Source organism: Danio aesculapii, chromosome 24, assembly GCF_903798145.1.
Source record: "Danio aesculapii chromosome 24, fDanAes4.1, whole genome shotgun sequence".
In the NCBI taxonomy this organism is placed as follows: Eukaryota; Metazoa; Chordata; class Actinopteri; order Cypriniformes; family Danionidae; genus Danio; species Danio aesculapii.
Window position 1 is genome coordinate 36,299,939 of NC_079458.1, and position 17,500 is coordinate 36,317,438.

The 17,500-nt window shown below is 36.6% G+C and overlaps 1 protein-coding gene across 1 annotated transcript in view; it reads left to right on the forward strand.

Moving 5' to 3' along the window:
* Window positions 1-17,500, forward strand: part of dipk2ab (divergent protein kinase domain 2Ab) — a 64,155-nt gene that overhangs the window by 35,574 nt on the left and 11,081 nt on the right. Inside the window, 1 exon segment of the mRNA XM_056451153.1 lies at window positions 12,998-13,301. Within this exon segment, the coding sequence (XP_056307128.1) occupies window positions 12,998-13,301 (304 nt within the window).

Consider the following 17,500-nt stretch of genomic DNA (forward strand, 5'->3'; position numbering starts at 1 on the left):
TTATACAATAACTTGCCTAATTACCCTAACCTGCCTTGTTAACCAAATTAACCTAGTTAAGCATTTAAATATCACTTTATGCTGTATATAAGTGTCTTGAAAAATATCTAGTAAAATATTATTTACTGTCATCATGGCAAAGATAAAAGAAATCAGTTATTAGAGATGAGTTATTAAAACTAATATGTTCAGAAATGTGCTGAAAAAATCTTAAACAGTTAAACAAAAATTGGGGAAAAAACAGGGGGGCTAATAATTCAGGGGGGCTAAAATTCTGACTTCAACTGTATATGGTGTGTGTAAAGCCAAAAGATATACAAATATATTTATATAAAATGTGTATTACATATAGATATTAAATGAAAATAGCAATTTTCTCAAACATTTGTGAATATATATATATATATATATATATATATATATATATATATATATATATATATATATATATATATATTATTATTATTATTATTTATTTTCTTTAATTAATTAATTTATTAATATATATATTTTTAATCCCAGTTGTAAGAGCAACAAATAGTGACTTGACTTGAATGTTTGAACATTTGGAAAAGTGGCAGAAGGTCGATTTTTTTCCGATGAGTCATGTTAAACTGCATCCCAATCATCACAAATACTGCAGAAGACCTATTGGAACCTGCATGGAACCAAGCTTTATGAAAAATCATGGTTTGAGGTTACATTCAGCGTGGAAGAGATCTGCAGAGTGGATGAAAACATCAACAGCCTGAGGTATCAATACATTTGTGCTGGCCATTACATTACAAACCACAGGAGAAGGCAGATTCTTCAGTAGGATATCACTCCTTCTCACACGTCAGCTTCCACATCAAGGTTTCTGCAAGCAAGGAAGGTCAAGGAGCTCCAGGATTGGCCAGCCCAGTCACCAGAAATGAACTTTATTGAGCCTGTCTGAGATAAGATGGAGGAGGCATTGAAGATGAATCCAAAGAATCTTGATGAACTCTGGGAGTCCTGCAAGAACACTTTCTTGGCCATTCCAGGTGACTTTATTAAAAAGTTGAGTCATTGCAGAGATATATGGATGCCGTCCTACAAGCTCATGGGAGTCATACACAATATTAATTCTTTTTACACTGCACCATGACTTTATATTTCATACTGGACATTATTTCTGTTAAGTGACAAGATTTTTGTCTAAGCAAAATCAGACCTTACTGTCCTAATGAAATAAATAAAAACCAAGACATGATTATATTTTATTTTAGTAAAATAAGCGTAATCTAGAGACCTTTGCCTTTCATATAAGCCACTTCTGATACCAAATGATCAACTAGAAGTCAAGTTATTATTTGTTGATCCTAAAACTTGTATAGGCGGCAAGACTTTTGTCAAACATACATACACACTACCTGACAAAAGACTTGTCGCCTATCCAAGTTACCATATATATGCACAGTACACATATATTATGTAAATACAAGCTTTTATTTTGGATGCAATAATCATGATACATTTTTTTGAGTTTATTAATCTTAAGATTTTTATTTCTAAACATGCAAAAATCTTATTTTTAACTGCTTTACAACTTTTTTGAAGCAGGGCATCCCGACTTTCAAGGTTTTTTCATTCACGACTGAATTCTATTTATTTATTTATTTATTTTTTTACATTTTATATTGAACGTTTTCACTGTTTCTCTGCAGCAGAAGTCCTCATGGTTAGGAGAATGTAAAGATCACAAATACCTTTTATTTTCATCCCAATTTCATGACTAAAAAAAGTGAGACTGATAATGGCAGCCAGAAGAGGAGAACAATGTCAAAAGTTGCTCTCCTGCCCATAGACACTGCATTAACAACACTTTTCATACATGTAAACTGTTTTTTGTAGTTTGATGCAAAGATTAAATAAAACAAAGTCTTGCTTTATAATTGTTTTTTCAAATCTATAGATTAGATGCTGAACGATGTCCTTTGAAACCTGTCATCACCACCTTGTGAAAAGGGTCAATGCTGTATTTTTGTTGTTTTAGTCCTTGTCCTTGGTGTGAACAAGCATGAAGAATGGAAATTTTCCCCTGATCATTCTGAGCAGACACTGTATCACTTCAGGTGCAGTTGTGCTTCCTCAGCATTTCTGAATGCCACTGAATTAACATCTCTCTCTCACTCGCTTTCTCTTGCTCTCTCTCTCTCTCTTTCTCTCCATAATGTTAAAAAAAAGATTTCCACCCAAGCACCTCTTTTTATTAATATTAAAGTTTAGTCAACGTTAAATTAGACCCCAGTTTCCAATTTATTTTACCACTTGATCGCCCCATTGGTAACGTTAATAACTCCTGGATACTGGATTGCAGTTTTAAATGTACTTAAAGGGAATTTGGAATAAGCAGAGCATTATCAGCTCTCTGTGGACTGAACACTCTTGAAATGTTTACTAAATTATTCTTCAATTATTTCAGCGCTTGCTAAGGTTATCTCCAATAGCGTTTTCATATTTCATGATCATTTTTGTTACAACTAAACTTTGATTGATATTATTTGGACAGGGTGTGCCAACAATGGTGATAACAAAACTTAAATTAAGAATGTATTTAAAAAATAGTGTATAGTAGTAATATACAGTTTAAAAGTTTGAGTTGTATGATTCTGCTTTTAAAATGCATCTCTATTTATTTGATGATAAATACAGTTTTCCAAATGTGTATTGTGAATTATTACAATCAAAATCCTGCAGTTCTATACTTTTAAAATGTTATTTATATCCCCAACATTCTTAAAGGGAACATAGTTTACCTCTTTTTTTTATGATTTAATATTAATATTATGGTTCTGAGTGTGCCAGTTTAGGTTCAGTTTAAAACACAATTCAGATTTGTTTATTATAATGTGTTAAAAAGTGTCATGTTGGGGGCGTGTCCACAGTTCGCTGAATTATGGGTGTGTTGCTTCACATGTAAATTAGTTTCGGCTTCCCGCCAACGTAACAAGGGGGCGGGGCCATGAGCTCACCCACTCTGCGTTTGCAACAGAGTCTGACAGGCAGACGGAGAAGGAGAGAGAGGATCACCATTCAGTCGTACATGTACGACTCTGACACAGACCAAGCAGAGAGTACAAAATCATTTGTGTCTTTGTAAAGTTTTACAGCCAACTGTGTGCTAGTTTCAAGTGCCGAGCTTGTACACAGAAACTAATAACCACGCACACTGAATTAACTTTGACTGAGGCACCGGATGCGCCGCTCAAAGCCGTGACACGGCACACCAGACACTCTCTGTTGTGCGGCAGATACATGAAGTGTCCCAAATCGTCGCGCCACGCATTTTTTAATTCTAAACATAGGTTTCTACAGCGGTCCGCAGCGCCCAGCCATCGACTTGAGTGCACCCTGATAGAAACCTATGTTAGAATTCTAAAACGCATGCTAGTTAAGATCACAGGGAGCTTCTGGGATCGCGAGAAATGCAAACGGCTGAAGTATAAGGTAGACTCAATGAGAAGTACACATGTTTGCAAACCTACCTAAAGATACAACCAATAATTCCGATTAGAGCGATAATGTGGAGAATATTGCTCTTGTGTTGAGCCCAATGAGCCTTGCATCTAAAAATAGAGCCAGGGTGTTCCTTTAGTGATATAGCTTCGACTCTAAAAATGGCGGACGTGAATTAACAAACTGAGGATATGATGACGCGCCTGTTAATCAATATTGGTGGGCGGGGGACCGATCTCCTACGTCAAGTAGCGGTCAATTTGAAAACTGCTCCAATTGGTCCACCGTTTTTTATGTTGTTAAATTGAAAAAAAAAAACACTGGGTGTGCTTATATCACCCCAATATGACGCTCTATACACCATACATGCACATATGTCTGTCCAAACAGCTTGAAAAGTAGATTTTTTTACCATAGGTGCCCTTTAAATTAAATTCACACACTGATTTGCAAACAAAATGACGGTTGTTTGGACTTCTGTAGTTTGAAACAATGTGCCATAGACAATTTTCTGGCTAAGTATCAACATTTAAGGGTTTTGAGTGTTTTTGTGATGGTACTTGAGCTTGTTTTAGGCCTGCCAAGGATTAATAAATAAGTCAATAAAGCAATGAGTAATTCATTGTCCTATTTTCATTTTCAAATGATCATTTTTATTAATCGACTCCATTAACAATTATTAGATTAAATTACTTCTTATAACCATAAAGTGATTTGTCAGTCATCTTGTCGCAATTAACACCCTTTTTTTGATTTCATTTCAACTAGGGCTCTACAATATATTGTTTCAGCTTCGATATCGCTGTGTGATCATTCAGTCACATCTCAAGATATACAAGTTGAGTTTGTATTATAATTCATCGTTTGCATGTGTTTTTGAGGTCTGTGATTGTATAATGATTTAAAAGCATTCAGGCGTAAGAAATTGTATTATTTGTAACATTAATAACGATTAATTTTATTGAATTATGTTTATTTTTATGATTATTCAATTACTGTACCTGAATACTATTAGACTTAATTGATAAAACTCTATTTATTCGAATTGTATTCATAGATTGCTTATTAGAGTTTATGGAGATGCACTTTCACGGCAGAATCATCCCAATCAATCTTACATTATAAATTCTTTCAAAATTGAGATATTAAGTCATCTGGTGAAATTGTATTCATATAGCAATATATATTGCAGAATAAAAATATATCGCAATGTTACATTTTTCCAATATTGTGCTCCTTAATTTCAACTCCCTATCATGCTAGAGAGAAAAGAAGCACATAATTTTGGCAGTCGTGGAGCTTTCGTATTCAAATGTCTCCATGTTTTACATATTAAAATGTATTAGCCTAACAGATCTTTTAAAAAACTTTTGCAATGTTGCAGATGGGATGTAAGCTGTATTATTAATTATGTTATAATTATATTGTAACAATATATTTAAGTAGTCACACAAACTCTTCTCTCAAAACTTCTACTAAACCATCATGCACAGTCATGCACATGTAGGTTTTTTTTTTATTACTATTCTTGTTTGTAGTTCTGAACCGAATCCTCTAAACTGTGAAAAGTTCTGAAATGTGATTTGTCTGGATTAGAGAAAGCTAAATCGATTAATTAAAAAGTAGCCTGTACGTTGTCTAAAAGCTAATTTATACTTCTGCATCAAGCATCACGCGTAGGGTCCAGGCGCAGCCTTCAAGTGGTCGCATAGCCCTCGCCGTGACTGATGCATGCTGACACGCACCTCTCTAGATAATGTAACTACACGTTGCAACGACACGTAGCGCAATTGGTCGGCTTGGTAGCAGGTGACGAAGTTTGGGCGGTGCTAAGAGCCGTGAGCCTGATGGAGTGAGGGTTTACAAGTGTTGAGTCCCGCGAAGGAGCTCCAGATAGAAACTTTTGTGTTTACATCATTAAAGTTGTTGAGTTTTAGCTACTTGTACATTTAAGGTAGTGTTCAGAAAAAAAAAAAAAACACTCATGAAGAAACTCGACACAGAGGAACATTAAAAACCTACTGCTACCTAGTGTTTCGGAAGTGTTATTGCAGAGCAACACAAACAGCATGCAGAAGTATAAATGCACTACGCGCAAGGCAAGCAGGTCACGGCAATCACTTGCACCGAAGTATAAACCAGCCTTAATGTGAAACTAGACACCACACACTAGGGGGTGGAGCTTGATTAAAATATTTAATAATACAATTTCCATGGTTAACCATTCATAAGCATTGTCATATTCAAAAGGGTTTTCACAGGATGAGTTTTAATCTTTCAAAGGGCTGGCCGATTAATCTAAAAGTAATGGAAATCAACATTCAGAACCCATAATCTAGATTTTAAAATAAGATTTTTTCAGGTGTATTTTTAAAATTATTTTCCCTATCGCATGTGGAACCATGTGACCCAGATCTGTTAAGGCTGATTTAACTTCTTCGCCGAATGCACGGGTGTGCTCCGGCACAGTCTTTGCGTGGTCGCATACCCGCGCACCTCTCAAAATATAACTTCATTGAAGATGATTGGAAGATGCACCAGAGATGCCTTGAGACGGCATATTTTACATTACTATAAAATTTATATTTACATTAAAATATTTGATTACAGAACAGAACATTTAAAATATTATTTACAGGATATAATATTTTATTTAAAAGAGATACGGCTTATTTTCTACTTTTAAAAAATGAAAAGCATTGAAAATTATTAATTTTGTTTCCCAAAGTGCAAGTTATTTGTACGTGTTATTTATTTCGTTTTAGGCAATGTGTGCTTTCATTTCAGTTGTTCAGCGTTGATGTTCAATAAATAGACATATATAGTAGATAGTGTGTGTTTCTTTCAATTATTTTAAAATCAAGTAATGCACCCTTTATTCAAAACTCTCTCACCTGTAATATGTGAGCATATTTAGGTACAAAACTTATCAGTGAACTATGAGGGCAAAAAATAAATAAATAACTAAATAAAATAATCCTTCATTAATTGTAATTGAGTTAAACTGTTCACTTAATTGAGATTTTTATTTTAGGCCAGATCGTCAAGCCCTAATCTTTCAGATGATATCTAATTTAGATTGATTACTAAAAAAGGCTGTTAAAAGAAAATGAGCATAATGCATTCTGCTAGCAGGATGTCGACAGCTAATACAAAATAATTTATTTATATTTTTAACAAAACAAAATACTGACAAATTTTTTTTTGATGAATTGAGCATGTCTCAGACTGACAGCTGCTGCATGAGCTCTATAAAAGCTCCTGTATAAGCGAAGCTGAACAGCCTCCGGGCCTCCTTACACAGGTCTTTCTTCGGTAAAGGCCACCCTTAACCCTCATTAACAGAGCAGCACTTCAACAAAACCCAACACAAAAGCGATTGGCCTGCTGTTTCCCTATTCAAGTTTTTCTCTTTGAGGTGTATTCCTCCGCTCTCCATGGACCCCCCCGCCCCATTTCCTTCTGGAGAGCCATTGATCGAAGCCACACAGGAAGTGTGCTTGGAAGTGAGCAGCGCTGTGCTCTGCTGATTGACCTAGTCCTCTTATAGAGTATTGACCGCCCTAACTCGCAGACTTCATGCCCACTTCCGCACCGCCACATGCTAATTACTAAAATCAGAGTGGGCTAATATTGTTATTATCGCACACTCTGTTTTCATAGTGCTCGGGAACAAATTGGATTTGTAGAAATTGTTGGCACGGTTTAGCGCTGATTAGAAAGGGAGTGTGTGTTTTGTTTACCGCCCGGATTTGTTGGCCTAACTGGAGCGTGGCCTGATAGTTTGAGTCTTATCTCATCTGGCCCTTCTTAGAGGCCGCGGCTAAAGAGTCAAAGGCTTAATGCAACATCAAAGCTGTCTAGATTCTGCATGTACGCCGCTGATAGAAGGACAGATGGAGGGAGGCAGGAGAAAAGGGGCTTGACAAAAGAACTGAGGAGGGACGGCGACGTTGTTATTGTGAACACAAAGCGAAGCTACTGTAACGTGCGTTCATACAGTGCATTGTTGTGCGCTAAGAGTTTTAAAATGCACAGCACGAGGTGATGTGATATTATGAACGTGATGTAATAACGCCAATAACAGACCCATTAGAAATAGGAAAACAATATGTTGTGATTAGCACTTCAAGATACATCATATAACTGAGGATATTGTGGACAACTAAAATGAGAGCCTCCACCGCCTTGATAAAACAGTTACCATGCTAACATTCTACTCTTGATGATAATTATTGTGGAACCAACATCACTACTTGCTATACACTTTTATACACATACCTATTAACACTTATTTAACAACACACTTTACATGCCAATTTGCACATAACAGCTGCACATATAACGTTGTATATAGTAATAGACACGTACATACATTTGTGAATTTGTATATTGCATTCACTACTTACTTGTATTTTTTTAAAATATATTTATTATCTGTTTTTAATCCTGTCTCTGTAATCCTGTTGCACTGTAGAAGCTCTGTCACGAAAACAAATTCCTCGTACAGTATGTGTGAACATACCTGGCAATGAAGCTCTTTCTGATTCTGATTCTATAAACAGCTTGCAATGGTTGCCCCGCCTCCGGGCTCTTCTGATTGGACCACTGCTTTTGGACCCGACAGTGATAAGCGTTCACACTGTTCTGCGTATAAAAGTTGAAGACCTTTGAATTTGACATAGAGTCTCAAAAAACACAAAGCACGAGCATAACGGTCACACACGTCCGTCAATCGCGTTTACATTTGAAAGACAATAGAAAAGTATCTTGTAGTAGAGGCTAAAAAACACATTATGTGTGAACGACCTCTAAGTTTACACAACATCAATGTAGCCAAAAAGCTACTTTTTTTTGTTTAGTTTTTTTTAGTTTATTTACTAATTTATTACTGTAAAATATGCCAGATTTATGCAAGAATGTTTTTTTTTATCTGTAGACCCCTTACAGAATGTTAAAAAGTCACACCTAAAATAGAAGCACAGCATAATAACATAGAAAACACTATCATATATAAAATACAATAAAAAACAAAAGACAAAAAATGATTGATGGCTGAAGAAGAGGACAAAGAAGCCAAAGACAAACAGTACAAATAAGTGTCAAAAATACAGTACTAATGCTGATAATGCTGATTTGTCAATAATCAATTTATAACATGAAACCGAAAAGAACAAAAAGTAAGTTTATAAATTAATAAAGAAACATAAATTATTTAAAAAATAAGTTAGTTTTAAGACAATCCCATGTTAAAATGATATAACAGAACTAGATAAACCATAAGTGCTTTTGCATAGTAGCTTAATATGACTGGTTTTGTTAAAATCAAATGAATATCAACATGCAAAAATGTTCAGGTAAATAAAATGACTAAAATGAGACTTATAAATGAGGCCCAAGGTCATTAAAAATGTCTTAAAATAGCTGATCATTCACTTATGTGCATGATATTTGCAATAAATAATTTTCCACAAGGGTTTATTACCTTAATTCATATGAAACCAAACCATTTCTATTGTAACACATGCATTTTAGGGTGCACTTCTGTGTCTTAATTGCCTCCTACAGTGCACAATACTGCCAGCTGCAATAAAATAGCATAAATTGTATGGCTGTATGCTGCTCTGCACCATTCAGGCTGTCCTTTTTGTGTACACCAGTCTGTGTAACAAAAAGCTGTCGAACTGAACTGCAGCTGTTTCATTCGGTGTCCTTTTTACTGATTGTATGTTTTTAAATAATGTGTGTATAGTGAAATATTAATGAGACTCCGCATTAAACTTTAACCAGATTCTGAGGCAGATTAAACTAGACTATTAAATTTCTCTGACTGCGAAATAAAAGGGAATCCGATTGCAGTCGTACGCCTTTTTTCCCTTGCGCAGCGCTGTCTGTCAATATCAATGAAGCTTGTGTGAGTCATTTGAGCGGCGCAGGGAGAAATCAAGCAGGTGAAGTTATTGCCGAGTATTAGCTGTAAGGTCCCAGAGCAAAACACGACGACGGGTTTGTACGTCTCAGATATGACTCATTAAAATAGAGTGGCTCTCTGATCGAATAAACCAGATTCCGTGCCCAGACCAGTCAATGTATTTGGTTTTCCCTTTTATTTTGCTCTAATTTGTGCTCTTTCATATCTAATTGACTCCGCTCTTCCGCGCTGTGGTAGATGGAATAGACAGAGAAGCTGTAATGAGACGTACCCACTCAAGGCCCTGAGAGACCAACCCAGTAACTGGGGTACAGCTGCTTTACTTGCCTCATTTGTGTACATCTGAAGAGGCTAGCAAAGTAAAGTCACAACTGACAGATGCCTCCCCAGCATCCTCAATTTCCCAGCCTCGATGCGAGTCAGACGAAAACAAGCATCGTATTAAAATAATAACCTGCTGTTTTGCATGCAATTGATGTCGTGCTTTTCCTCCTCTTCAAGTAGCCCTCCTACCAGAGCTGTTCGCTTTCATCTCCAAACATTTCAATTCATTGTCTGGACTCCAGAAGCACCGCCGTCAGCGTTGAAACCAATCACAATTCCCCGTAGTCCAATTTGCGGATATTCTATGAGAGTATTTAAAGTTCGCATGGTGTGGCCAGCTTGGGTTTTTGTTTGAATGGGGTAGGAGGGGACTTAAGTTCCATTCAGACTAATGGTAACACTCAATCATTCATTTCAAATGGGATCTAGCGACTTCTGGTGATCTCCGGCTATATGATCAACCTTTGGCGATTGGATGTGGGCGTGTCCAGTGATACGACAAAGTTGCGAATCCTTCAACTTTATGCAAATGAATAGTGACTTGCAAGCGTAAGTTAATACAGATCTTACATAATCTTCTCTCAGCTTCTGAATTTGTTGGTTGTATTCTCTGTGCTGTAGACGCAGAATGTCGTTATAGCCGCAATGACAGAGTCTCTTATTGTTCGTCTTTGTCATTGACCAGGTTTACATGGACAATCAAATTATTTGCCTTTGATTATATCTGAATAAGACAATAATATAATTAAGGTGTTTACTAGTGGTGGAACGGTTCGGATCACCCTACGATTTTTGAGTCGCAGATTGGACCATGTTTTGGATAAGCAAAAAAGGAAGAAGACAATGTCATTTGCTTTCCATTTATACATAATATTACTGCAAAAACCATTGGTTTGCCAAACAGAACTTAGAACCTGTAATTTTAATAAAAAATTAAAATCAAGAAAGAACCTGCTGAATAAAGGAATATATTCAATACAAAAAATGATCTTTGCTTCTGTTGCTAATAATGCTAAATATAGAAATCTAACATCTTGTACAACAGATTATATTTATTTTCAGTTAATGATTCAACAATTCACTTTGTTTCATCATTTGCGGTCTGTATGAGTCCAAATCCCCCAGTAATGTGAAGGGGACGCTATACTGTCAGTGATTGCTGTCTTTCGGATGAGACATTCAACCGTCCTGACTCTTTGTGGTTATTAAAAATCCCATGGCACTTCTCGTAAAGATTAGGGGTATAACCCTGGTGTCCTCGCCAAAATCCCTCCCTTACCCATCATGGCCTCCCAATCATCCCCATCCACTGAATTGGCTCTATCACTGTCTTTCCACTCTATAGCTGGTGTGTGATGAGCGCACTGGCGCTGTTGTCCTGTGGCTGCCGTTGCATCATCCATGGGGGGAGACCTCCCCTCTCATGATTGTGAAGTGCTTTGGGTGTATGGCCATACATGATAAATGCGCTATATAAATACATATTACTTACATACTTACTTACTTACTTACTTACTTACTTGTCAGTAAGGCAGACGCAGAACAATTTTAATCATGAAGTGAACACAAATCAAAAGTCTCCATCTGGAGCTCCTCCACGGGTCTCGACACTCGCTCCAACAGGCTTGCTTCTGTCTCATGTCTCTTGGGCCCACCTGCACTCTTCAACACTACCAAGCTGATCAATCATGAGCTTGCACTACGCGAGGTGTACAGTTTTTGAGAGGCTCGCGTCAGGATTGGTGTTAGGGGTATGCGGCTGTACAAAGGCTGTGCCGGACAATGCGGAGTTGTGGCATAAATTGTGTTTTTTGTCATTCAAAATGACACCCCTGCCAGATTAATAATCTCTTAATTGAAATTGCTACTTGATTGCCTAATCCAAGCCATTTCTTCTTCAAATAATAACTTTACCACACCATAATTGACCTAATAATCCGCATACTGGAAATTTAGTTAAGACGTAATCTGACAAGGATGCTTTTTTTAGCATTACAGCGACTTCTAGCATGTCCACCACCAAACAAACTAAATGTGGACCACATTTTCTTTACCAACACAAAAACATAACCTGAAGCTGTGTGTAACTTAATTAAAACTTAATTTGTATTATGCCACGTATAACACTTTATTCTTTAAGGCTGATTTATACTTTCGGTGCAGCCGTCGTATGGTCGCATAACCCTCGTCGTGGCTGACGTTGATGTAACTACACTTCGTAACGATGCATAGCGCAAGCTCTGTGATTGGTTGGCTTGGTAGCTGTACCGAGTGTGGGCAGTGCTGAGAGCCATGAGTCCGATGGAGCGAGTGTTTACAAGTGTCGAATCCCATGAAGGAGCTCCAGATGTTTTGCGTTTACCTTATGATTAAAGTTGTTGCACGCATGCCGATTCCCGTCTCTGAATGAGAGAGTTTTAGCTACTTGTACATCAAGGTAGCATTCAGATAAAACAAATCACCTGTGAAGAAACTCAACACTGTGGAACATAAACACTTACTGCCTGCTAGTGTTTCGGAGGTGTTGTTGCAGAGCAACACAAACAGCATGCAGAAGTATAAAAGCACAACTATGTGCAAGGCAGGTGCCGTGGGTTTGACGATCACTCAACGCAGAAAGATAATCCAGCCTTTAGACCAGAGTTCACCAAACTTGTTCCTGGAGGACCAGTGTCCTGCAGATTTTAGCTCCAACCCTAATTAAACACTCCTGAACAAGCTAATCAAGGTCTTACTAGGTGTACTTTAAACACCCTGGCAGGTGTGTTGAGGCAAGTTGGAGCTAAACCCTGCAGGGACACCGGCCCTCCAGGGCCGAGATTGTTGACCCCTGCTTAGACCCTTCCAGAAAACACAATTACAACACTTTGCAACATAATGCCTTTATTTTAATGTACTTTAGAATTCGGGGAATACAGCAGTCGTTTGCTCCACGATTTAAAAAAAAAAGGAAGATAAAGTGTATCTGTTCAAAATCTGAGACTATTGTAGGCATCGACAAATAAAAAGAAACAGTGCTTTATGGTTTACTAAAGGGGTCTAGCCATATACGGGAATAACAACACATGCTAATTAGAACCTTTCAGTCTATCATGGTAAAACTTTGCAAACCACTTGTTCAACTTTAATCCCAACTTGATTTACACATCCTGTGATGTAAATATTGCGCAAAATGTTTACGCTGAAACAACCTATGCAGTTCTTGTTATTGTATAACTGAACTATATAACTTAAACTGACAATCATTGTCTTTTTCCTCAGAGTTTTCCGTCAGATGAAGGCTGGCCATTTGCAAAGTACCTGGGTGCCTGCGGCCGGATGGTGGCGGTGAACTACGTAGGCGAGGAGCTGTGGAGTTTCTTCAATGCCCCTTGGGAAAAGCGAGTCGATCTGGCCAAGCAGCTGATGGACATTGCTGAGCAGCTGACCAACAATGACTTCGATTTTGCGTTGTACCTGCTGGATGTCAGCTTTGATAATTTCGCTGTGGGCCCGCGGGACGGGAAAGTCATCGTGGTGGATGCGGAGAATGTGGTGGTGGCCGACAAGAGGTTGATCAAGCAGAGTAAGTAAAGAGATGTACTGTAAATGTTTGTTAATGGAGTGACAGCTGCATCTTGCATGCAAATTCTGCCTCCCACAAAAAAAACCACATGAGTTCACATGTTGAAGGATTCATTTACATAAAAATGAATATTCCTTTATCAATTACACATCCTTCTGAAGCCTTTATAAGCAACACAAACGATGGAATGACAAATAATCTACACTCTGGGAACTAATCTTTATATTAACTGGAAAAGTATAGACGGCTCTATAGCAAGATTTTGTTCGTCAATTTGCAAGACCAACCGAGAAAAAAAAATCCATTCATCGACTTAAAATCCATCCATCCAACCACCCACTTTAAATACATCCATTCACTTAAAATACATCCATCCAACCATCCATCGACTTAAAATACATCCATCCACTTAGAATACATCCATCCATCCATTCACCTAAAATACATCCATCCATCCATCCATCCATCCATCCACTTAAAATACATCCATCCACCTAAAATACATATATTCATCTATCCATCTATCCACCTAAAATACAGCTATCCATCCATCCATCCACTTCAAATCCATCCATCCATCCACCTAAAATACATCTATCCATCCATCCACCTAAAATACAGCTATCCATCCATCCATCCATCCACCTAAAATACATCTATCCATCCATCCATCCGCTTAAAATACATCTATCTATCCATCCATCCACCTAAAATATATCTATCCATTCATCCATCCATCCACTTAAAATCCATCCATCCATCCACCTAAAATACATCTATCCATTCATCCATCCATCCACTTAAAATCCATCCATCCATCCACCTAAAATACATCTATCCATCCATTCATCCATCCACTTAAAATACATCTATCTATCCATCTATCTATCCACTTAAAATACATCCATCCATCCATACATCCACTTAAAATACATCTTTCTATCAATCCATCTATATACCCACTTAAAATACATCCATCCATCCATCCACTTAAAATCCATTCATCCATCCATCCACTTAAAATATTTTTATCCATCCATCCACTTAAAATCCATCCATCCATCCATCCATCCATCCACCCACCTAAAATACATCTATCCATCCATCCACTTAAAATACATCTATCCATCCATCCACTTAAAATATTTCTATCCATCCATCCATCCTTCCATCCATCCATCCATTCACTTAAAATCCATCCATCCATCCATCCATCCATCCATTCACCTAAAATACATCCATCCATCCATCCATCCATCCACCTAAAATACGCCTATTCATCCATCCACATTTCTTTCTAAAGTAGACCATACATAAAAATATTTTGAAGGAAACTGGTTGGTGGCATACTGAACATCAGCACCCATCGTAGAAAAATACTATGGAGGTCAATGGGTGCCAGCTTCCAACATTTTTTATAATGTCTTCCTATGTGTTCAACATGTTGATTTGGAATGACTTGAGTGACCAAATGAAGAAAATTGTTATGTCTGAATGAAGTCATCCACTCACCATAACTTACCCAATAACTTCCCTAAATTACACAGTGCACTGCAGTGACCAAAGTCAGCATATACCATCTTTCCGTCAAAATTTCATCATGTTCTCAAAATGTTGAAGGCTGCAGTGTCCTGTTAGATTAAACCATGTTCTCCAGCACACTTGTAATGAGGGCACAATGTTCAGAGGAGCAGGAGCAGAAGAGATCCTGTGTGAAGTTTTAATCTGGTGTCACTTCTTGACCCCTTCCCCTCCTCTTCCTCCATTTACTTTATTGTCTCTTCTGTCCAATCCATTAAGGTCGTAAAAAACAATAAATGAATGCATTAAAAATAAAGGCTGCTCAAGCAAGTATGCAGTTTTTTTGCTGTTTAATATTCACAGACACAATTTGCTCTATAATCAAAATCTGTGTTAAGTGAAACAAAAGTAGTTAAAAGTGTTTTACTGCCCTAGTGTTCACTTAACCTGAAAACTGCATTGAAATTATGCTGGAGCCTAGCACCAAATATTCCCAACACCTCAAGCCTGATTTATACTTCTTTAAGTGATTAGTGTACTCTACAGTGCATACCTTGCATGTAGCCGACACCTGTGTTATTTAACACTTCTGAAATGATAGTAGACATTGGAGTTTTTATTTTTTTTACAGTGTTAGGGGCCGATCACACCAAACTCGTTTTTTGTGTTGGTTGGCGTGTTTTTTGAATGATTTACTAACGGCCTCTGAGGGGAAAAAAAATTCATTACTTCAGTCTCATCTGTTTCATTCTCCAATCAAATGAAAGCAGAGGCGGGGTTTCCATTGAGGTGCCAGCAGTGTTTGTGTTGTCAAGACGACTATGGAGATTTTCGAAGAGGGAGGAGAGACTAATGGTTGCTGTTTTGAGTTATCTGGTGCTGTATGACTTCACAAATCTTGAATATCACGACATTATTAAATGTTTAAATTATAGCAGCAACGCTCGCGCACAATACGCAGCTGATTCGGTCGTTGCCTAGAGACATGAAAAGTGCATTGCGCTTCTTTTTTCTTGTTTTTCTTGTTTTGGAATGCAAAAGTGCATTCAGTGAGATCAGCCCGAAAATCACAATGTTCTGAGATTTCAGCTCATTCAGAAAAGAAAACGTAATTTATTATTATTTTTTTTTACTTCAGCTGTATACAGCAACAGTAACAGTGTATAAATACATACACACAGTTGAAGTCAGAATTATTAGCCCCCCTTTGATTTTTTTTATTTATTTATTTTTTCCTTTTTAAAATATTTTCCAAATTATGTTTAACAGAGCAAAGAAATTTTCACAGTATGTCTGATAATATTTTGTCTTCTGGAGAAAATCTTATTCGTTTTATTTTGGCTAGAATTAAAGCAGTTTTTAATTTTTAAAAGCCATTTTAAGGTCAATATTATTAGCCCCTTTAAGCTAAATATTTTTTTTCAATAGTGTACAGAATAAGCCATCGTTATACAATAACTTGCCTAATTACCCTAACCTGCCTAGTTAACCTAATTAACCTAGTTAAGCCTTTAAATGTCACTTTAAGCTGTATAGAAGTGTCTTGAAAAATATCTAGTCAAATATTATTTGCTGTCATCATGGATGAAATCCATCAAAGATAAAATAAATCAAAATGAGTCATTAAAACTATTATGTTTAGAAACGTGTTGAAAAAATCTTCTCTACTTCAAACAGAAATATATATACATTTTTCTTTTTTCCCCAATTTCAGTTTAATGGAGAGATTTTTTGTTCAGCATATTTTTAAACATAATAGTTTTAATAACTACTTTCCAATAGCTGATTTATTTTATCTTCGCCATGATTACAGTAATTAATAATTTACTAGAAATCTTTCAAGACACTAGTATTCAGCTTAAAGTGGCATTTAAAGGCGCAACTAGGTTAATTAGGCAAGTTAGGGTAATCATTGTATAACAGTGGTTTGCTTAGGTGGGCTAATAATGTTGACTAGGCATGGGCGGGTATAAAATTCGGACAGTATAATAATAACCTTGGATTAATATCCAGTTTCATTGTATTATGATTACTGCTCTAAAGTATATTCTTTCTAAATTTCTTGGTGAAAAACAACATAAAAAACTTTTTTTACCCTTTGAACACCGTATACTTTATTTTGAGAAACATTTAAAATATTTTGGGGGAGTAAGCATGTCAGGCTAAATGAATTTAGCTGTCTTCATTCGTTTCAAAAAGATTGTTTTTTACAATTTAAACGCCATCTTTCTGCTGGAGATATTGTTGTCCTGAAAAAAAAAAAACGTAAATAAAAAAATCTTACACATACCTTAGGAATTGTATGGTAGAAAATTTGATGGTTTTAAAACCTTGATTTTCCAAACCGCAGTATACCTTGAAAATGGTTATCGTCCCATGCCTAATGTTGACCTTAAAATGTTTTAAAAAATATATATAATTTATTCTAGCTGAAATAAAACAAATGAGACTTTCTCCAGAAGAAGAAAAGAAAATTCTAGGAAATACTGTGAAAATGTCCTTGCTCTGTTAAACATAATTTGGAAAATATTTTAAAAAGAAAAAAAAAATCACAGGAGGGCTAATAATTTTGACTTCAACTGTACATTTACAGTTATACAGAAGTAAGAATCTGATTGATACAGTATCAAGTGCATCACCAGCGTACAGAAACACGCACCTTTGCGCTTTAAGCAGAA